This window comes from Arvicola amphibius, chromosome 3, assembly GCF_903992535.2.
Source record: "Arvicola amphibius chromosome 3, mArvAmp1.2, whole genome shotgun sequence".
In the NCBI taxonomy this organism is placed as follows: Eukaryota; Metazoa; Chordata; class Mammalia; order Rodentia; family Cricetidae; genus Arvicola; species Arvicola amphibius.
In genome coordinates this window covers 53,156,969-53,179,763 of record NC_052049.1, presented here as the reverse complement: position 1 = coordinate 53,179,763, position 22,795 = coordinate 53,156,969, and the positions used below count along the sequence as shown (strand labels likewise).

The 22,795-nt window shown below is 41.8% G+C and overlaps 1 protein-coding gene across 1 annotated transcript in view; it reads left to right on the top strand.

Annotated features, from left to right (window-relative positions):
- Positions 1-18,318, top strand: part of Ap3b1 (adaptor related protein complex 3 subunit beta 1) — a 222,170-nt gene extending 203,852 nt beyond the window's left edge. Inside the window, exons 25-27 of the mRNA XM_038321892.1 lie at positions 1,755-1,852; positions 6,704-6,842; positions 17,608-18,318. Coding sequence (XP_038177820.1) covers positions 1,755-1,852; positions 6,704-6,842; positions 17,608-17,761 — 391 coding nt within the window. The 3' untranslated portion in view covers positions 17,762-18,318. The remainder of the gene's footprint in view (positions 1-1,754; positions 1,853-6,703; positions 6,843-17,607) is intronic.
- Positions 18,319-22,795: the final 4,477 nt, after the last annotated feature.

The following is a 22,795-nucleotide window of genomic DNA, read 5'->3' as shown; positions in this document are numbered from 1 at the left end:
CTGGCGTGAGTGGGCATGCTGTCTAGAAAGCCCTCTGCTCTGTGCCATTGGCCTCATGCATGCACACGATTCCCAAAACACAAGCCTAGGTGCAAGGCTTTCTCTCCTCCCTCCACTCCTGCTGAACATACCAGCTAGGGTGCACCTTTTCCACATAGCCTAGCACACATCTGAACATTCTGAACACAGGAAGTTTTGCTCCATCCCACCGGACTTGGGTTAGGGTCCCATGTCACAGTAGATAAGATCACAGCTTTGTTATGTGAATGTTGGGTTAACACATAAACAGGCCTTACTGGTTTGTCTTGAACAGTTCATTTGTGGGAAAACATAAGGTAGCTTACATGAATAGATTGTCTGAGAGTGGGGAAGCAGTTAGCAAACTTAGTGGTGGAGCACTGTCTAGTATGTATCAGGCTCTAGGTTTGGCCCCTAGCACCAGGAAGAAAAAAATCAGTAGTAACATAAATGTAAGTGGATTTCATGTCTCTTCTTCTGTTTTTCCTTTCTCACCCTAACTTCACCTAGTAATATATTGTATCACCCTAACTTCACCTAGTAATATATTGTATCTATATCCTAGTCACCTTCCCTTGCCCATTGCGATCCAGTCCCTCTGTAGGCAGCTCAGGAAGCTTTTGCTTCCCCGCCTCAGAAGAAGGAACAGATTTGGTTGGCTCGTTGAGTCATCACTTCATCATCGCGTTCCCTCAACTGGAATATAAAAGTGGTACCTGGAGATTCAGCAGCCATCTGGCAACCATGAGGAAAGCCAGCATCCTGTGGGTGGTGGACTGGAAACTAGAGAAATCTGGGTCCTTGGGGGTTTCTTTAGCCACTTTATGAGCTTGTGACTGTAACTCTAAGACTGGTATCCTAGACAATAAGCACCTGCTTCACAAGAAACTCTTTGCTGACTTCCTGTTTATCTGCAGCCAAATGCACTCCTAATCGGCAGCTCTCATCAGCTAACCCCAGCTGCCTGACTTGGACATCTCTAAAGCGAGTCTAGTGAAACAGTTACACTCTGTGTTGTTTTCTATCTAACACTAGAAACACAGTGACTTTCTTAAATTTGTCACAGCCTGTCAATTGAAACAACTTTCATGTCAATGAACGACACAATTAAAATATAATGTTTTTAGTTAAAAGGGAAGTTTGGAGCTGGTAAGATGACTCAGTTGGTGAAGGAGTAAGACCGGTGACCTGAGTCGGATCTCTGCAAGGCACATAAAAGAGAGCCAATTCCATACAGTTGTCCTGTGACTGGCACACTTTGGCATGCATGTGCACACATGCACACACAGAGACACACAATTTAAACACATTAGATAAAGAAGCAAATGTGCAGTGTTTATTTTATTGCAGATAAAGAATAAATAACAAAAGCCAGCAATGGTGGCACATACTTGTAATTCCTGTACTTGGGAGGTAGAGACAGAAACATGAGGAGTTGAAGGCCAGTCTGGATTACAAAAGACCCTATCTCAAAAAAACAAAACAACAGAATGAAGACTAAAATGCTGAGGGGCTGGTGGTGTAGCTCATTTAATAGTATACTTTGTGTATAGGAATCCTTGGGCTGTCCTCAGTACTGCATAAACCAAGTATGGTGGCACAAGCTATAACCAGCTCCTGGAGGTGGAAGTTGAAAGATCAAAAGTTCAAGTTTAATTGTTTCTGTTAAACGGTGCAGTGGTTCAATGTATGATCTTTTTAAGCACTTGGTCATCTTTGAATTTTTTTTTCCTTAGCACCAAGGATGATTGCTTCAACGTCAACATTCAGCCTCCTGTTGGGGAACTGCTTTTACCTGTGGCCATGTCAGAGAAAGACTTTAAGAAGGAGCGAGGTGAGAGGTGACTGCAGCTTGCTAGAAAGTTCTGCACTAAACAGTAGGTGCCTGTGCCTCCAACAGGCCCTGGGGTTTCCATGCATGCCCAGCCAGCAACAGGCAGCGCACAGTCTTCCCATTGGTTCTAAAGTACTCAGACTTTAAAAGTACGTGTTTCTGTATATTCCTGGCAGGGCTGAAAATCAGTGAATATGTCTGTAAAACAATAGACTAGTCAGTTATTCAATTCTAAGAGTTGTTTTTTAGCCTCGTGCTGTGCTCGTGTGTTTTAACTTCCAGGAGCTCATGTTCTTCCTACCACTGCAAACCTCAGGTCTGCATTTGTTTGTAGGTTGTTACAAAGTTGTCTTTCCATGTCCTAATGTGCTTTTATATACACAGTTACACACTTTACCCTCCAGAATCAAGTCCTAATTATACTATTGAAAATCTCTATTTTCTTTTGACTGAATTTTATTAAAGAAATACTTTGACTCAATTAGGTCTGAAAGATTTTTAAATATACACCAAAGAAAATATTGTAGCAGACTGTAGGTATTAATGTTGTACTTGTCCAGAGTCAAGCATGCTTTCTAATAAAAATGAGGGTCTTTTTCTGGATACAGGGAAAAACACTGATTTTAGATACTTAAGTACAGTGTTCATAAAGGTAGTGTTTCTTTAAATGCTGTCATCAGCAATGTGTAAAAGTTTATGTGAGCCTCTGCAGGGTATAATCAAAGATCCTTTTGTCTGGAGGTCGTTCAGTGGTAGCCGTCAGCCTTCCAGGAAGTACTGTGCACACAGGACCCCTAGCCTAGGAGAGCTGCTTCCTGGCTTGTGGAGTGTTTATTTCACTCCAGCCCTGCTGGCTGTGGGTTCAGAGACACCTGTTACAGAAGTGCCCCAGCATGGAAACCTCAGAAGACACTGTCAATATAGAATCTTTCCCATTCAGACCTTGTCACCTGGTTTTTTAAAAAGGGATAACTAAATCCAACTTTGCATTTGTCTTCTTAAAAGTTGAGTATTACTGTAGAAGAAATTACCTCTGTGGCTTTCTTTTTCCAATGACAAATGAATTGATTCTCATGTTTGCTGTTCTGCCCTTTGCTGGCTAAAGCCTGCCTCTGCCTTACATCTGCTCAGCAAAACCAGGTGAGTGGCGCACCAGGGAAGAAGGTGCCCATTGTAGGGGATAGCCTGCCTGCCTGCCTTCGGGACGCAGCCCAAGTCTGCACTGCAGATCACTGCATGCCCTTGCTCTCTCTCGGCTTTTGTTTAGAATACTTGCGATTTCAATCAGATGTTTTGTACTCTGCTGTGACTGAGGGATTTTTCGCTGACTAACCATACAGAACCGCAAGTGCACGAGAGAGGTGCACACGGAGACTAGCCGCCGTCCTCTGTGGGCTTGTTGCCAAAATTCCTTTTTCTTCTGCCATTTTACTCCTATGGTTGTTGATTATTTGTCTGAATAAATCTGGCAGCTGTTTGCTATGTTTAATAGAGCAGAAAGGCTACTCTGAATAAAGCTATTTGAAAATGTGTTTATATGAAGTATTTGTAAATCCTCGAGGTCTCTTGGCGTTTCTGTATCATTCGCTCTGTCTTCCTGAATTCACCCTTTGATGTGGGACTTGATGCTGGCAGATTCACCACAGGCTTTTTCAGTGCCATCTTTTTAGTTTCGGGTTTCGGCGGGTTTGCTAATAAAGGTCTCAGTCCACAACTTTACACATTGATTAGTGAACCTGATCCAGGAAGGGGGCTAAGCGTTCACAGAAGACCCTTTAAGATGGCTCACCAGAGGAAACCCTAACTCAAAATGAAAATCGCTTGTTTATATTTTGTCAGTATAAAGTGCTAAAAGGTAAGATGGAAGTAAATTGAGGAAACGTGCATACGTTTTGTTACATCCTAGCTTTAAAACCTGTTTTTACTTTGATAAATACACTTACATAATTAGTATCTCATTTCATGGGACCTATTTTCAGATTTAAAAAGTACATTAAATGTATTCATTGGGATTTAATTTCAAAATTATAAAGAAGAGAGGGGGGTATGGTTTTATTTTATTCCAAAGATAAACAAAACTGAAAGTATGCAAAATATTAGAAGCGGTCCCAGCAGACGTGCTGCATTCATATTCCTTAAAGCCAAAGCTTTGTTCAGCATACCACCTGCCCGTCATCTTCTCAGCTGCTGAACTGTGGTCAGAACTATGGGTGTGGGCCAGGGGCTCAGTCAGACTGTGCTGGCCTGTCCAATATATTGAAAGTGTTATAGAGTTCATATTATTGAGCCTTCGATGGATGTGTGATTTGTTACGAGTTTGGAGCATTGCAATTAGTTAATGGGCTATGTGTGAGAGCCTTTGAATACTAGGAAGTATACTTTAAAAATGGGTTTTGTTTCTTTAGTTTTCCTTTCAAAGACTCAGCCAGTGATTTAGTCCAGGCTGCTCCTCACCATCTTCTTCCTGCCATTTAAATTGCAAATCTAAAATTTAGAAAAATCTTTTCAAATAAGATTTCATTGCATTCCTTGATTTTCATTTTAGCTATTAATTTCATTCGATAAGCCTAGCCTAAATTAAATTCTGTCTTATATCTTGAACAAAATGTTGTTAAGTTCCCATGAAGCCCAGCCCTTCCCTCTGATAACTTTAGTATCTCCCGAGCCTTTGCTTTTATACATGTATGGGCAACATTAATGATCACCGTGGCATATTTTTCTTTCTTGTTAATTTGTGAATACCAGATACATTTTCATTAAGCAAAATCTCTGGTTTAAGAAAGAAATCTAGAATGCTTGCTTAATTTTATTGTGATTTATGCATCCATGTTATAGGCTCCTAGCTCGCAAGATGCTAATTCCTTAAATGGTCAGACATTTGCTATTTTCTGGCCCTTAACTACCACAAGCAATCATATTTGATGCCCCTTAATTAGAGCACCTTTCTTTCCCCTTCCAGGTTCCTTTCCACCTCAGCAATCGAGACAATACATTTGCTTACCATGCTGCTCTCCTAAGTGTTCTTTTGCATGTAAATTAATCTTGATTCAGTTTACACTGTCATGCTGAGTGGTACAAATTGCCTATAACAATAAAACAGCATGAGTTAAAAATAAAAGGGGGTGGGAAGGCAGATTGAATGTGTGCCTTACTCGATAGGATGTTACTTTGCTTTATGCCAATACATTAGCTGACGATAATGAATCTTCTGTTCTGAAAAGCATGGTTTAGTTGATTTTTTTAATTTTACTTCAATGGAGCAGTACCTTGTCTTTTATAGAACAAGTTAGACAAACCATTAATGACAAGAGTGTTAAGGTTAAATATGAAGCAATGCATTCACTTCTCTGAGTGCTATCCATCTTTCCATTTACAGGAGCTTGACAAAAGTACTGGCTTTGTACAGCATTTCCTTTAATTACATGCTGCGGGAAACAGGCTTTTAACATAAACATAGTTGCATTCATTTATTTAGCGGTTGCTCTTCAATAGAGCTTAATGGAGACGGTTTAAACCCTAAACGAGTGCACACATCTCTCGGCGGTCTTGTGCCAGCCTCTGCGCTTCACTTAAAAGCACAGTTTGGCCGCTTGTGTCGTTGTTAAAGCTTCTGCCTAATGTTGAAGTTAAACGGCCTAAGACAGAACGTAGTGTTCCTGGGGCTTGAGAGTGGTTAGTAACCGTGCTCCTTGTTGGTTCTGGCTTTTATCTGATAGATGGGAGTACAGTCTTGTGCAGTGTTATTAGCAGAGGGACTTTTAAAATGTTCATATTTCCTCTGCAATAAATAACTAAAGTGCGTACATAGGCTTGGAGGTTAAATGAGAAGGACTGTGCACACGTTTTTTGAAAAGCATTTTATAAATTGTGTACAGTGCTGTGTATAGTGCTGTGCACCTGATCAAATGTCTCCAAAAGTTGCTGTGTTGAATAGACACCATTATTGTTCGTGACTTATGTCACAGAGGCAAGTCGATGGCATTTACTGTAATCATTTTGGTTTTTAGCCCAGGAGCTAAATTTCAATATTTTCCCAAGAGTTTGGTCTATTATTGAGTTTGTTGCCTGAACATATCCACATGAAGCCCTGACGCTAATGGTATGTCTTTTACTGACTTTGGGGTTTGTCTGTAATTTTACTTCACTTAAGTTTCTTTCTCTAATACTATTTGAAAGGTCCAGGAATTTAGAATTTTGTGATACACATTGTTCCTGTTATCAGACTTCTCTATTCAGAAACTCTCATTTGTGTCTTTGGTTCTAGTTCTGTTGGCCAGACAGATGGCTTTGTGGTTGGATCTAGTTTAGAGCTGCATCACTGTTAAGTAACCTCCAGTCAGTGCAGCCCTCACTGAGTGTCATTTGGAAGCCACCTATTGGGTACTGGGGCTCGATTACTGCATTTGCTGTCAATCAGCGTGGCGATGATCTTGGAAGGAACAGGGTAAATAGCTAATGATGTTAAGTAGGTGCCCGCCCAAGTAAGAGCAAGGCAGTTTACGTGACCCACATTACGTTTTCAAAGGAGCTGAAGTAAAAAACTTTTTATTTAGAATGCTTGCGCTTTATCCTGCACTAGTTAAAATCAGATTTATGAAGAATGTTCTGTTTGTTTTTTTTTATACAACATCTTATGTATTCTCCTACACAATGAAGTTTTTTTTTTTTTTTTTTTGGTCTTAGAAACACTGGCATCATTTTAATTTTATGTAATTATACATTAAATTCTAAAGTAGTATCCCTTCCACCCTTTCATTGAGAAAAGTTTTAAAATTTGGCTGTGAGCTTAAAGCTGTTAAAATCCTTTTCACAGTAAGACCAGTTGAATGGAATGTTCCTTTGCTGTTACAGGAACACTCACTGGGATGAATGAGACTTCTGCTACCATCATCGCTGCCCCGCAGAACTTCACTCCCTCCATGATCCTCCAGAAGGTTGTAAATGTTGCCAACCTCGGCGCTGTGCCTTCAGGACAAGATAACGTACACAGGTGGGCTCACTGGCCTGTGGCTGGGGAATACTCCTGTATTCATAAGTGCATTCATAATTTATAACGCATTGTTTTCTTTGTCAGTAAATAACCATATGCCCTGGTGGTCTGCTTGATTAATCGGTTTGAGTCAAAGCCTTGTCCCCCTTTTATAGCATCCTTCTGATACTGACATGGCTGCTTCTGAAGGCTGCTCAGACAACATCTATGTTTTATGATAACTTGGTGGATTCTTAAGATGCCTTTATAATGCTGTTAAGAATTTACCTTATTTTCCTGGATTTGGATTTCTAGGAAAAACTTTTTAAGAGTAGAGTGGGGCACTGGACACAGTAGACACAGCCTTCCCTTGACAGGCACTTCCTTACAGCTGCTTCTGATTTCTAAGGATCTGCTGTACAACCAGCCAGCCAAATACGGCTGCTGTGCTCAGACTGAGTACCGCCTCCCCATCAGGCATCCAGGTCCTGTGTCCTGAGAGGCAGTGGCAAGTGTGGCTCGTATTTGCACTCTGTATACTGCTGGTGCCTGTGGCTTCAAGTGAAAGCAAAGATAAGAAGAATTGCCCCATACCCACAGGGCTGTGAGCGCAAGGAGTCACCACAGACTACATCATGGCACACCTTTGCCGTGCAGACAGCTTCCCGCTGTATTTGGTGTGTTCCTTCTCACACAGTCATCAGTTACAGAGGTAAATGAGACTCAAAAGGTAGCCATTTGGGTCTGTTTTGCTTTGTTTTTCTTCTTCAGAAGCAGAAGAGGCTCTGTGTGAAACAAGCCGTGGATGGCTTGGGTGTCAAACCTGCTGCACCTGGCCTTGAGGTCTGGGGCTGGATATTCCTTCTCCCTGTGGCCTCAACTTTGCCACCAATATGGAAATAGGTAGAAAGCTAAAAGGGGAGGCAGAGCTGAAATGCTGGGACAACTGCAGAAGGACCGCCCTCCGCAGAGCTGGGAGGCCGTTGTTCACAGCTGCCCGATTATTCTGTGCTTGGGACAGCATCAGGTTGTGAATGCTACTCAAGAAGCAGGTGTGCTTTGTTTTTGTTTTTGTTTACAGCAAGAGAAAGGGGTGGAACATGGGGTAAATCAGTTGAGAACGCTGAGGTTTACACTTCTTCCTAAGAAATCCTGTCCATCTCGTGGAGGGTGGTGATTAAAGTAGGCAGACAGAAGAAAGGTCATCATACTGGCCCTTGATGCAAACCCGGCGTCTGCCCAGGGATGCTGCTCAGTGGCAGAGAAAACAAAGCCTTTTCGGGAAAAGGAGAGCATCTGTTTGCTTCAGAGTTTGCCTATGTGGTTTGTTTTATCTCCTCCACTGGAGACTGAACCATCGTGCCTGGCGGGCAAGCTCTCCACTGCCAAACTGACCCAGTCCTTTTGCTTTCCTGTGCGTTTTCTCTAATGTTCATGAGTTCCCAACGCTGTGAAAGGGTGAGACTGTCATTGTCGGCTTTAACTTCTGACTTATTATGAAGTCCCCTCCACTCTCTCACTCCAGCCTGTGCAGGCTTCCCAACCTCCTGCGATGCACACAAGACACTCCCGACTTCTGCTTCAGTTCTTGTGTGAGGATTGTTGGGTCGTGGTTTTTGTTCTTTAGAAAACAAAAGTCAATCTTGCATGTTTTTATTTTTATTTCTGTGATGAAAAGAAATAAAGTTTCCTTTTAAATTAAGATAAATAATATGAAAGCTATCTTCCTACTGGAAGACGGGCTAGGAAATATGCCTAACATAGTTTTATTTATTTTCTGCTGGCAGAAATAGATGGTTTATTACAGAAGAGAAAGGCATGCCCGAGAATGAAGTGGGCTGGAGAGCAGGCCTGGTCTGAGATTCAAAAGCCAGTTTTGTAATCCTGATTAACACATAATTTTCCTGAAACTTGTTCTGGAGGTTTGCAACCTCTTGCCTGGTCAAATGACTTTAATTAAAAATCACAGTCAGTGCTCAATTATTACTGCTAATGCAAAGGAGACAGATAACTCAGAACCACTTACTTTAGCGTGGAGATGGCACTCAACCTTAATGTGCTCGGCCCTCATGTACAGGATCTCATGGTGCGTTTCTGTTTAGTTCCATCATTAATGGCCTGGGTTTGGGCTCTGCAACCTGGGGGTGGATGGTCGACAGGAATAAAAGGTCTATGTAGACTTAATAGATTGTGCTGTCCTAACTTGCCTCTCATTTGTTACAAAAAAATATAGCTATATAATGCCCTAAACGTTTTTATTCTTTAAGGCTTCCAGGCATAAGTACTTCATTATTGTATTTTATCAATCAAGTTGATTCAAGTTATTTGGCTGATTGTCTAACATTCTGCCATTGTTTTCAGTTAATTATTTATAAAATTATGTTAGTGCTTTTCTTAATTTCACTTAAATGAAAAAACAATTGCTGATTACAGTTTAATAGCAGAAATTGACAGTTTATTATTTTTTGAGTTGTTGTATTGTGTTAAGATTGTAGCATTTGATGTATGCTGCCCCACGAGATGTTGTTTTTATATCTAAGCCTAGATACTGTCTGCTGATGACAACATTGAAACCCTGTGAGGTTTTCAATGACTCTGATACTTTTCTCCAAGAGCTCTTTTGAGTTTCTGAAAGACCAAGACCAACCACACTCTAATATTTGTAAACAGTAATTAGCTTTAGATTATTTTTTAAATACCAAACATGAAAAGCATTTGACTGTTTCTATTTAAGATACTAAATTTTGGGGCCAGGAGGTAGTAGGACATGCCTTTTAATCCCAGCATTCAGGAGGCAGAGGCAGGAGTGTCTCTCTGAGTTCGAGGCCAGCCTGATCTACACAACAAATTCCAGAATAGCCAGGGCTCCACAGAAAAACCCTGTCTCGAAAAACAAAACAAAAAAAATAAAATAAAATAAAAATAAAAACAAACAAAAAAAGATACTAAATTTTGTTATATAACAAACTGGCATGTGTTCTGCTTAATTTTCAAGATATTTTCTTTCTTGCGGAACTTTTAACAATGCCATTGTATTTTTCCTAACCAATCAATGAATAAAATTCCCATTGTCTTACTTTGAAATAATGTATTCCTCCAGCTCCCCAAAATTTGAATATTTTTGCATTAAACACCAATTTTAAAAATACATGAGTTCCTAAGAAAAGTAAACCTTGATGAATCTGCCAGAGTGTGCAGCAGTAGACAGTGTGAGCAAGAAAACGGTGCCCGTCATTTTCAGCAGTAGTGCTGCTCATTAAGAAAAGTACGCGGCTTGGAAATGTAGTCTTGCAGTCTCCACTACTTCAGGGCTGAGACGAGAGGACGGAAAGGTCAAGGCCCCTTGGCTACTGAGTGAGTTCAAGGTCGGCCTGGGCAACCTCGAGTGAGACTGACTCTAAATAGAAAGTAGAGATCATCTGAGAAAGTGCACCTACCCTTAGTTTGCATGGTGTTTAAACAGGATTTTCCTAAAGGGCATTAGGAAGCGGGTTTTCCTGCTCCTGGGAAGAACCAGCCGTCTTAGTGACGCGCCAGCCGCTGTGCCCGTGTGCAGTTTTCCAGGTCACAGTCAGACGAGTTGGGAACAAGCAGCTGGGAACGAGAAGCTCTGGCATCATCTAGAAGCGTTTACTAAAAATGTAGTGGAATAGCTTTCTTCTTCCTTTGAAATGTGTATGGTACGCTATACATTGTGGGCAATCGTAAGTCAGAACTATGAAGGTTATTCATGAGTAGAGCCTGGGAAGGCAGGATGGTCAGCACTCAGAGCATATGGATGGATTCCTCAAAGTCAGTTCATGTGTTCTGAGGGAGGCTACCAAGGCTCATCAAGAGCCAGAAAAGATGACTGAGAAAAATCCAGTGTTTCTGAGGAAGGCTCCTGTCACCAGTGTATAGAAACTGAGGTGCCACTGCTCAGTTGTATTGGTGACAGTGCTGATAGCGTAGTATCAGAACTCAGAAACTAAATGTTCATCCATAATCCCCAAATCTCTAAAGATATTTTCTGGAAAGAATTAGGTGGGAGACTGTGAAGCTTATGCACCTGGAATTTCTGTGATTCAGTTCAGCACATCAGAGACTAGCCCTGGGATGTGCATGTATGTTCCAGAGTCTGCAGCTTGGGGTGGCCCTGGGTTAGTAGCTGGGGATAGGCATGTGGCATGGGTAAAAACACTTTCCTATGTTTATATATTTTCTTTTCAAAAATAGTCAATAAGGGACACTAGGTGAAGGGTGTGCATACTGCATCTCGGGCTTTGCACATGCTGTCAGGCCTGGGCTCTGCCCTGAAGCTGCTCCCAGCCCTGGGGGAGATGTTCTGCAGGTTCTTCTGTGAGTCAGCGGCAGCAGGGTCTGGAAAGCAGTGTCAGGTCGCTAAAGAAGGGCATCTTTCACCAGCCCCAGCACGTCTACCGTGTTCAGAATTGCGACATTTGCATTGGCGTTATAGCGACATGTCTTGTCTTGTTATTTTATGAACAAGTTTACCCAGTTGGCCGAGTACTGGGAAGTGTGATATTTGGGTTCAGACAGACTCTGGGCAGCTGGACTCTTGGGTGCTTGGCTGCCCAGCTAGGTCACTGTGGTAGAGCTGCTCACTCTCAGCACACGTTCAGCGCTCTGTCCCTTCCCCCGGAGATGTTAATTAAGATTCGCCTTCTGTCTACCCTTTGCTAATTTAAAATTTGTTGTCAAATACATCTTGTATATGTAAAGATCTTAGTAGGGAAATGTTTTGCTCTTTGTTATTCTAGTCACTAATTATTAAGAAAGTCTACTGCTTTAAATTGAATAGTATATCCATGCTGATCTTGGTCACTGATTTATCAGCATATAGTAGTTTAAAGTATAGGTACAAGTGACTTCTAAAATTTTATCACAGTAAGTCCCACTACTATGTAACTGTTTAAATTATATTTATAGGGGATATACTTTTATGTATCTTTTTCTGTCCCATAAGATCTGTCATGAGTCTCCAATGGACAGTCGCTTCTTGGTGAGAGGCCTAATAATTGCCTTTTTTCCACCCTCAGGTTGATTGAACTTGTGGTAGTGTAGGTGAGTTCATAGGGGTTTGTGTTGTTTGCTTGTTTGGTTTCTTTGCTTTTTGCTTATTGTGGTATAGTGTGTTGTGTTTTGTTTGTTTTGAGATAAAGACGTTGCCTAAAGCCTGGACTGACTTGGAAGTTGCCTCAGCTCCCAAATGCTCAGAGTATAGGTGTGATCCACCACATCTGGCTCCAGGATACTGTTTTTGCTTATTGATTGTTTTCTTTTCTCATGGAATCTTCAGCAGACTTAAATTCCACGTTATTTTTGAGGATTGTCAAGAAAGCAATTTTTGCTTAGCCTGTAATATTGACTGTCTTGGTGCACACTTTTCAGAAGCTCAAGAGTACTTCCAGTCCCATATTAATCTGTCCTGAAACAAGGGTTTATAAGAACGTTTGTTGATATAATGATATTTGTCTTGGTCATTTCTCCAGTATGGCACCTTTTGAGTCCAACAGAACTGTGAGTTAGGGAACAGGTAAGTGATCCCTGCTCCCTCCACTGGCTGGTGACTGACCACTAGAGGGCAGCACTGCTTTTGGATCTGCTTTCTACCTACTGGCTCAGAAGCAGTGCCTCATTTGAAAACAAACGCAGAACTCAGTCAATTTTACACAGAAAGCCAGTCTGGATATTTACATGTAACCAAACTGCTCAAAAGAGTCTTCCTTTAAAATGTTCCGTATTTAACTTTTCTTTAATTTCTCCATTTGTGAGGTAATGCCCTATAATGTAGCAGTTCACGAAAGAGAATAAATAGATGTTTTCATGTTAAAAAAGAAAGAAAGAAAATGAAAGGTATTCCTCTGGGTTGACAGTTTTGTCAAGGATCAAAGAAAGTGGGTAAGACTTGACCTTGCTGTGTGGCTCCTCTGTTCACACTGTCTCATCTGTCTCATCCCACACCCCGGGCAGGCAGACCAGAGCTGCTGTGGGAGGGCGGGAGCCTTAGGTTTTCTTTGGAAAGTGCACTTGAGAGAAAGAGAGCACATCACTGAACTGATGGAGTGGGGTGGCTTTTACACGGTCTCCCCTGTGGATAGGACTCCTCTCTAACGGGAGCACAGTTCCCTTAGGTCCCCCATGGTCCAGGTCAGGTCTTAAAGTACATGCCTCAGATAAATTCTCTCAGTTTTAGTCGCTTGTAAATTTTTTCTTAGTATTAATAGTATAATGGACTTAACTTGAAATGTGGTTTTATAGTCAACAAAAGAGGATTCTTTGCAGCATATGGAGTCTCTGTCTGTTTAAACTATATTAAGCCTAAGCAGTAAAAATTTACAATTTTGAATCCTTAGGAAGATAATATTCCAAATCTTCACACTGTGGTATTGATATTTAGGGCTTCCTTCAAGCCAGGCTTTCTTACATATAATGATTGTGCGACTTCATTACACATTTGTCAACTTTGGACTAATTATTTTTATACAGCTAGGGCAGGGCAGGGCATCTCGTGATCGTCTCTTACTAATAGGATTCTGTCTGCTTCAGCAGGCAGTAATTGAAGGCTTCGTGTACAGAGTCAGAAAAAAAGTTTGAGGCTGAGTGGGCCATTGTCACAGCTTCTGATAACCAGTAGAACAGAAAGCACAAGAAAATTGAACTCAGAATAGAAAAACCAGAAAGCAGGAAGACTATCCAAGAGAAGAAAAAGCATGTCGTCAAGCTGTCGTTAGGGCGGCAAGTCTGCTTCTGCATAAGGAGCTCGCTTGTGGGTGCTCTGAGATGGAGGCCGCCTCTGAGAGACATGCATTCATGTTGTGCGATTGTGTTTACTTCTTGCAACAATTGAGCTGTGGCACTTCCTTTCTTTGAGGGGAATAAAGACCATTTATGATCCATAGCCAGTTTCTCACAAATTTAAATGAATTGCAGACAATATATTTATTCAGGATCTATTGTTATGTGACCAGTTTCATCATTCCCACAATAGTTAGAAAATAACTTTTAAAAGAGTGAGACATTTTTTTTTTCTCATTTAGGTCACAGCCTGAGCTTATTTGGTCCTTTTTGTGAATCTTAAGGATTCAACAAAGACTAAATGTCAGTTGCTAGAGCTAACGGACAAGACATTTATTTAGAGAAGATGTCATGCAGCCCAATAGTTTGCCTTCTCAGCTGGTGATTATGAACAGGGAGTGCTTAATATTAGGATGAAATGGAAAAGATCTAGATGCTGTCCTTCTAATAACATGGAGCCGCCGTCCACAGACAGTGCGTCTCTGCCTGTCGTCACTCTTGTCCTCGTCTGTGCTGACCCCGGCTCCAGGTCTGATTGGTCTCCCTCCCAGGTATAGGTCTTCTCAAAAAGATTTTATATTTGTCTTTACTGATGACTTTGGAAGGAATAGGTAGACAGTATTTTAATTTTTAATCTGTAAGAGCAAGGATTAAAAATATGACAGAATTAAATCGGGATGTTTTTGACTTGCAGAATATACAAAATAAGCACGTAACTTTGAAAGGAGAAAATCTTAAGGTTTCTGGCATAAAGATAGGTTAAACTACACATGCTAGGTACATAGGAAAAATCATCTGTTGACTAATTAAAAACAAATATTGAGTGTTTTGCATCTATTGAGAAACTGTATGTGACCTGGGTTCAGAGTGATTTGGTTTGAATCCCTGCTCTGCCATGTACTGGCCCGGTGTCCCAGGTAAGTACCTGCAGTTCCTTGTGCTTCCACGCCGCCCCCCATCTCTGTCAGTCCCCTGCCTCGTTGGGTCAGATGCGTTTGTGTAAGTACTTTGCACCCACCTCTAGTCACATGGTATAAACAGTAGCTACTTACGGTGACCAGAACTTCACCTGACTCCTGGAAAAAGAAGTCACAATAGGACTTTGTTTGAGACCAAGTACTGAAGACCTGCTGTCACCCAGCAAGTTTACATGTATTTACAGCCAAGGTTTCTAGCTTTGTTTATTAACTAGTATTCTTTCCATAACTTTAACTTAAATATGTGCTAAAACATGACTGTTCGGAATTTAAATAATTAGCAACTTTGGGGAGTGGTTTTGCTTGCATGGACCCAAAGAAGCCAGTTGTAATCATGCCATGTTCCAATTGCACTGAAATGGGCATGTCAGGACACCTGATCTTCCGGCCTGTGGGCCGCGTGAACACAGCTGCCTGCTTGGAGGCGCTCCCCTGCAGTTCAAGTGAGGCCTCCGCTTCATGTTCCTGCTCTTTCAGGCACTGAAAATTTCATAACAAGATTTGAAAAACATGCCGAAAATACTAATTTTAATCTCTGTAAGCACAGTGGCATTTGTCTTTGCCTAGTTGGTGTTATTGTGACATTAACTCTTCATGGTTTTTAATGGAAGAGAAATAAAATGTGCCTTGGGGCTCTGCAGCCCTGAAATTCAAATGGCGCTTTGTGGTTCAGTTCAGGCATAATCTCCTCCTCTGAGGTCCCCAGGCACAGTGCTAAGTAAATACAGGGACTAAGTAGACTATTGTTTACATGATTAGAACCCTGTCTGAAATAGAGACCTCTGTTGAAGTATTTGTTGGATGAATTACAGGTATGGTGACCACATCTGTGGGGAAACTTGAGTAGACGAATGGGAATATGGGGCCATTGTGTCTTAGCAGACTACAGAAATACCTTTCTCCTATAAAGCTGTACAACCTCTGAAATTTAGACAAGGGACTGGAGAAATGGTTCAGGAGTTAAGCACACTCGCTGATTTTCCAGAGGTCTTGAGTTCAGTTTCTAGCAACCACATTGGGTGACTCCCATCTGGCTATACCTTCATCTTCAGGAGATCGCCCCCTCGTCTAGATTTGGTGGGACACACACACATGCACATAGACCCACACAGACACATATTACATAAAGATAATTTTTAAATTTAGGCAAAAGAAATGGCGTGACTCTGTAAGGGGCCTTAAGAGATGAGGGAGCAGCTTGTTCTCCCATAGAGGAGAGAGTGAGAGAGTGAGCTGCCCAGAGTGCTTAGTCTCGTGTGCGTTTGCACAGAAAGTGTGTATGGAAAGCTTGTAAAACCTTAGAAACACGGCTGTGGTTTACACTCCTAAACTTGTTCTCTGCAGGAACTGCCTCTCCAGTTCCTACAAGTTTCCAGCATGTTTGGAGATATGTGGGATGATTAGAAAGATTGCTGATGGTCTGTGCTGACGAGCCATTAGCTCTCGTTTTACTGTGTATTGTCAAAGTGCAGTTCATAGTTTCAGCCAAGTAAGAAGAGTACATCTGTTTTTCTTTCATTGGATTATTCTAATTGTTGAAGAACTAATTTTCATCATTCTATGTGGCCCAAACATGGCTTGTTAGAATCTTAAAAAGAAGAATCTAATGTGTTAGATAAGAAGATCTTGGTGTCATTTTTAAAAACTCAAAAAAGAAATTACTTTTCATTTAAAGAGAATCTGCTTCCTGCTTAAGTGGCTAATATTTTAATTAAGTCGGGAGTGAAGTTTTTCTGAGTGCCTCCTGATAAACTCCTTCTTTTATGTTGATGGTAATTAAACAGATCCCTGAGGACACTGCCGGCTCTGTGCAAGGCCCATGCTAATCGTCAGACATGAGACACTGACCAGTTGGTTTGCTCTTGAATAGTACACAGCATGCTGTCAGCGCGGCAGTTTTATTTTTATGTATTGTGAGCTGTTGTCAGGGCTAACTGGGTGCCATTGTGGCTGAAGATGTTGCGCAAATTGAGGCAGATGGCTCAGATTCAGACACGTGTCATCCAGGGAGGGGAAAGGGGATTGGCCCTGCAAAGTGGGGTCACAGCAGGTCACAGACCTGCTCCACACTTGTTAGTGTTTTCAAAAGCTCATGTGCAGCAACTTTGTTCTTCTCCACTCATCCCTGCAATCAGACTCCCTCCCCCCAAAATGTGCAGAGCATGGTCCATGAGGGAGAGGTGGAGGCCGAGAAGGGGTGCCAGTCTCCCTCCCGGCCTTGAGCCCCCGTGCATGCAGAATGGAGTAGCAGGACTGACAGAAGTTCATTGTGCCTTCGGCAGCTTCTCAGCCAATTGCAGTGCTAAAAGGCTAGTTTTGCTTTTAATTCCATGTAATTAGTAGGTTCTTCGTGTCTTGGAATTTAGTAATAGCATGTTAGACCTCAACTTAACTGTTATATCCTAAAGCAAAAATAAGGATCTAATGTTCTGAATATTAAATGAGGATATGGGGTGGCACTTGACTGTCATGTGACTTTGTTTCATGTCACCATTAGCAATAGAGATTGAATTTGAATATTTTTTACATGAGTGACTTCACTGAGATGAATTTTATAATATACATGAAATTATCTAGCTTCTTGAATAATCATTTTCAGAGATGAATTAAAATTACAAGCTCTTTGAGAAGGTACCTTTGCTTAACGTGTTTTAAAAAGGAAAATGTGGCGGCATATTTAAAAGGGCATGGTAAATGTGAATGTCAAGTGAATGGTTGTTTCCTAAGTATATCGTAAGGAGAAAACCCTCATGCATCTACCATTCAAGCCAATAAGTGAGATAGGCTTCTTTTTCTTTTTCTGTTTGTAAAATACACTAAAGTGGCCTGCGTGTGGTAAGCATAGGCTGGGCAGTTTAGTGATTTTACTAAGGATGCTTGGCTTTAGGTGTGGGGAACCTTGAATCAATTATTTCATTTAAGAAAGAATTACTTTAAAGCTCTTTGAACGTATGCTGTCTCCTCTTTTTCCCTCTTAGGATAAAAGGTCTCTCTTCTATTTTTTCTTGCAGGTTTGCAGCTAAAACTGTGCACAGTGGGTCACTGATGCTAGTCACAGTGGAACTGAAGGAAGGCTCCACAGCCCAACTTATCATAAACACCGAGAAAACCCTGATTGGTTCTGTTCTGCTGCGGGAGCTGAAACCTGTCCTGTCCCAGGGGTAACCCGCTTACATCTGGGCTTCAGGATCTGGCATCCACTACTGCTGCCTTTCATTTATAATAATAGCCCTTCCATCTGGCAGCAGGGGAAGAGCACACTCTTGACATTCTTGTCTCCTGCTTTAGAATGCTGGTGTGTATCTATCATGTATGCAATCCTTTCCCCCTCTTCGCTTTGCTAACCAAAGAACATATATTTTACTGTCAGTTTTTTCAGCTCCTGAGTCCATGCAGCGTTCCCTCTGCCTTCCGACTTCTTTTGGCCTCACCTTCCTTCTGGTTTTTGAAAATGATGGACATGAATCAGATATTAAAAGTGTGCTGGGAATCATCCCTCCTTTAGTAGTAAGCAGAAATTAGCAAGGAAATCATCTAAATGGCCTCTCAGTTTGGTGTCTGAAAAGGAAATAGCATACTTTTTTAAATTAAATGCAAAAAAAAATGGTCTCTGCAAAATTCCTTCTTTGAACTTCCTCATATTGTGGTTGGTTATTGACAGTTGTCATCATGAAGGTTCTCCTGAATAATAGATAAATAAACTAGCATCTTTGCCCTTCTGACTCTCACTGGCTGAAATTCTTTATTCCCAAGTTAAGTTGTTCCGGTCACACTTTGGAGACTCACGGGACTTAATTATTGAAAGACTGCTCCCAACAAGGTATTGTGTCTTGTTGGGTTTGCTCTTCTCTTTACTTCCCTGAGATAGGTTTCATTGAGCAGCCTGTTCTGGCCTTAAACTTGAAATCCTCCTGCCTCTGCTCCTGAGTGCGGGTATGACAGGCATGCATCAGCACTTAGCTCTCTAAACTAGATAAATTTTCTAATTGTGCTATAGAGTGGTTAATAAGTGCTTAATAACGAAACAAGCCTTTTGTGTGTAAAGTAAGACATCTCTTTCTGTCCAGTTTTAATCTTAGAGATCTGATTACCATGTCTGCTACACCTGCTAAATAAATTGACTTTCGTTTTTCCTTTAAAAGTCTTCGTGCCCAGCTCTGATCAAGACTAACTAGCACATAATTAATTATATGCTATTAAAACTGCATGGTCTAAGCTGGGTGGTGGTGGCGCACGCCTTTAATCCCAGCACTTGGGAGCCAGAGGCAGGCGGATCTCTGTGAGTTCGAGGCCAACCTGGGCTACAAGAGCTAGTTCCGGGACAGTCTCCAAAAGCTACAGAAGAAGCCCTGTCTCGAAAAACAAAAACAAAAAAAAAAAAAAATCTGCATGGTATATATATATATATATTAGCATCTTTCTATAAGTTGTTTATTTTATTTACTAACTTAAGCAAATAACCATCTTCATTAAAATTGTTCTGTATGAATCAGGAAACTTTTCTAATGTTTTTATATTTATATTTTGTTTTTGTTGTTGCTGTTGTTGAGACAAGTCCTGGCTGGCCTGGAACTGACTGTGTAGACCAGGCTGGCCTCAAACTTGCTGTGATCCTCCTGCTTCTACCTCCCAAGCATTGGACTTGCCGATGTGTAGCAATATGCCTGGTTGAGATTGCAGTGACCTTTGTGACACAGGTGATGGTGTTTGGAGTAACACCGGCTCCCTCGCTCCCTCCGAGTAGTGCCACAGCCACAGCCATTCGGTTCTCTGAAGTTCTAGACGCGTTCTCACTGTGTCAGGGACGCGGACTCAAAAGTAGCAAGGACAGTAAACATGTGCCACCCAGCCTGTCAGCAGTGAATCTTAAAATTTATTTTATTACTTTAATTATGTACATTTATGGGGAGGGGTGCATTTTGACTTCAGAGGCCAGAGGTATAGGATCTGCTTGAAGCTAGAGTTACACGTGACTCTGATCACTAATGTGGGTGCTGGGAATTAAACATGGGTGATCTTCCCTGCTGAGTTCTAGCTCCAGCCTAATGAGAATGCGTTTTAAAAGAGAACAGAAGGGGGATTTTGAAACTTGGAGCGTACATGAAAGTTAGAAAATGGATCCTGTTAAGAAGAGCAAACAGGCTGTAGGGAAACTACAGTTTTAAGCTTATACAATGGAAAGAGTAGAGAAGATGATTGAAATTTCTATTCTTAGAAATACACCTGTAATCTCAGCAAAGCTGAGATGAGATTGCATTTGATTGAGTTCCAGGCCAGAAACAAAAACAACAACAACAACATAGAGCAGTGACTGAGGGGAAGAGGATGGTCACGCTTCACATAGTCACAGTGGTTCTGTAAGATTTTTCACCCGCTGACATCATACCTGTATTATTTTGTGTAAGAACGCACTGTGTTTGCACAATGATAAAGCATTTCTCAGAGCACATCTCTGTTGCTAAGCAACACTTCACCATGTCGTCCTGGAAGTTCATGTTCTCTTCACTCTGGGACCTTGTAACGGTTCTGACTCCCAGAATCCCCCTTTGGAGGCTGCAGTCCCATCAGCATCCCGTTAAGAGCCCCCCCCCCCCCACTTCCAAGGCTTTAGAACCTTAGATTTTTAGGAACTTTTTGTAATGTTATCAGGCTATTTTCTGATTGCTGTCATCAGATGGAAAAGTACATGTCACAACATAGAAAGTTCTTATTTGTCTTAGGGCTCATCTTTGAAAATGAGTCTTGCGTGTGTGTGTGTGTGTGTGTGTGTGTGTGTGTATTGTTAAATTATATGTGTGTGTGTGTGTTGTTTGTTTTGTTTTTGAAACAGGGTATCTCTGTTTAGCTTTGGTACCCGTCCTGGAAAGGCCTGGCTGGCCTCGAACTTGCAGAGATTCCCCTGCCTCTGCCTCTAGAGTGACAGGATTAAAGGTATGCGCCACTACCACCCCACTGTATTTATATTTTTTTAACCAAAAATTTCTGTAGGGCTTTACTTTCAAATAAGTTACTTTTGGCTGCCAATTTTCATATTTAAAATCTGTGTTAGGACTGGAGAGATGGCTTGCAGCAGTTCCCAACCTATGGGTTGGGACCCCTTTGGGTGCAGTGACCCTTTCATAGGGATCACCTAAGGCCATCAGAAAACACAGATATTTACATTATGATTCATAACAGTAGCAAAATCACAGCTATGAAGTAGCAATGAAAATTTTATGGCTGGGGTCACCATAACATGAAGAACTTGAATCAAAGGGTCACAGCCTGAGGAAGGTTGAGAGCCTCTGGCTCAGTGGGTGTTGACCCCTGCCTCCCAAGCCTGGTGACCTGAGTTACCATCCCCGGAGCTCATAGGAATCCAGTTCAGTAGCACATGCTGTAACCCAGCACTCCTGTGTGCTGACCTGAGGGGTAGAGACGGGAGAAGCCTGGACGCCTGCAGGCCGGCTGGCGTGAGGCACCCAGTGGAGACGGAAACAAGGTGAACTCCCAGAAGTTGTCCTCTGACCTTCACGTGCCCACTACCCTGGTGTGTGCACTACGCTGCAGCACACACCCAAAATATGTGTGTGTGTGTGTGTGTGTGTGTGTGTGTGTGTGTGTGTGGTCACCTGGGAAGAGAACCTCAACTGAGGAATGGCCGCCTTCACCTTGGCTTTGAAGTGAACATTGGGTAATTTTGTGATTGATGTGGGAGAGTCCAACCCACTGTGTACAAAGCCAACACTAGGCAGGTGACCCTGGGTTATATACAGAAATAAGCCCATAAGCATCACCTCACAGTGTCTCTGCTTCAGTTCCTGCCCCGATTTCCCTCCACGATACACTGAGAGGGGCCTGTCGGCCAAATAAACCCTCAGCTTCCAGGGTTGTATTTCGGTCTGTGTTTCATCATAGACCACATAGAGGGCTTGCTTTAAATATATGTTAAAAATCAATAGTACATAGTATCATCAATAATAAATAGTATGAATCAGTTGGTAGTAAACTGGTATTTATCTGTAATGTAAACTGCCAGCTGAAATAATTTTGCCATTGATAGTTTAATAATATTAAGATATTTTTCACATAAATCAAAAAAATGACAGATGTGCCAAGCTTCAGGGTTTTTTTCTTGTCACAGTGCTCCAAGTCCTTGTTGCAGATTTCCTTTAACTTGATAGAAATTGTGATTCCTTTAAACTATTCCATTATGTAGCATTAGTCAAGGCTGAATTTTTAATTCTAGCTGTATTTTTTTCATTTTAATGTTCGCTTAAAAGGACATTTTTATGTGCACCCATCTTGAATCAGAGTGAAATTCATACTGACTCTCATATTTGGTGCCAGTCCAGTTCCTTTGTAGAATTATTTTAATCCAAAGGGGATGGAAACTGTGAGCGTATTAGGTTTAGAAGCTGCACCCAACACCCCCCAGCCCGTAATCACCTGCAAACACAACTGGAGTAATTACCAAGTGTGCCCTGACAAGTTGCCTGTGTGCCCATTGTTGGGAATATACTTGTTCTACTTCAGAGAGAATAAGAATTCAGAATGCTGAGTAATACGGGGGAGGGGTGTTAAAAAAATGGACCAGCAGAAAAGTCTTCACCTAAGTAAGGTCTTTAGCCTTTTCAGTTCTTTCTCGACTGCCTCTCTGATTGTGCAGCAAACTTTGTTTAAGGGAGAAAATGCTCTGCACAAAAGAGGGAGGAAGCCGGAGCCTCGTGATCTGGTGCAAAACTAAGCCTTATCGCTGCTGTGCCTGTCTCAAGACTGTTGAGCTCTTCATGGGTGTGATCAGACTCACACATCTTAACACACACACATCTCTCCAAGAAGCCTACGCTTGGGCTGGCCAGGTGGCTCAGCAGGTAAAGGTACCTGCCCTCCGTCCTGCTGACCTGAGTTTGATCCCTGGGAGCCACACAGTGGAAAGAGAACCAACTTCCAAAGGGTTCATCAGGCCTGCACACAGTGACACACATGTATGCTGCCCATATAAATAAACACAGATAATTAAGAGAAAGAAACCTACACTATAATCAGCAATAAATCCACACTAGTCCAGGTCGTGGTGGCGTGTGCCTTTAATCCCAGCACTCAGGAGGCAGAGGCAGGCGGATCTCTGTAAACTTGAAGCCAATCTGGTCTACAGAGTGAGTTCCAAGACAGCCAGGGCTACTGGAAAAACTCTTGTCTCCAAAAACCAGAAGAAAA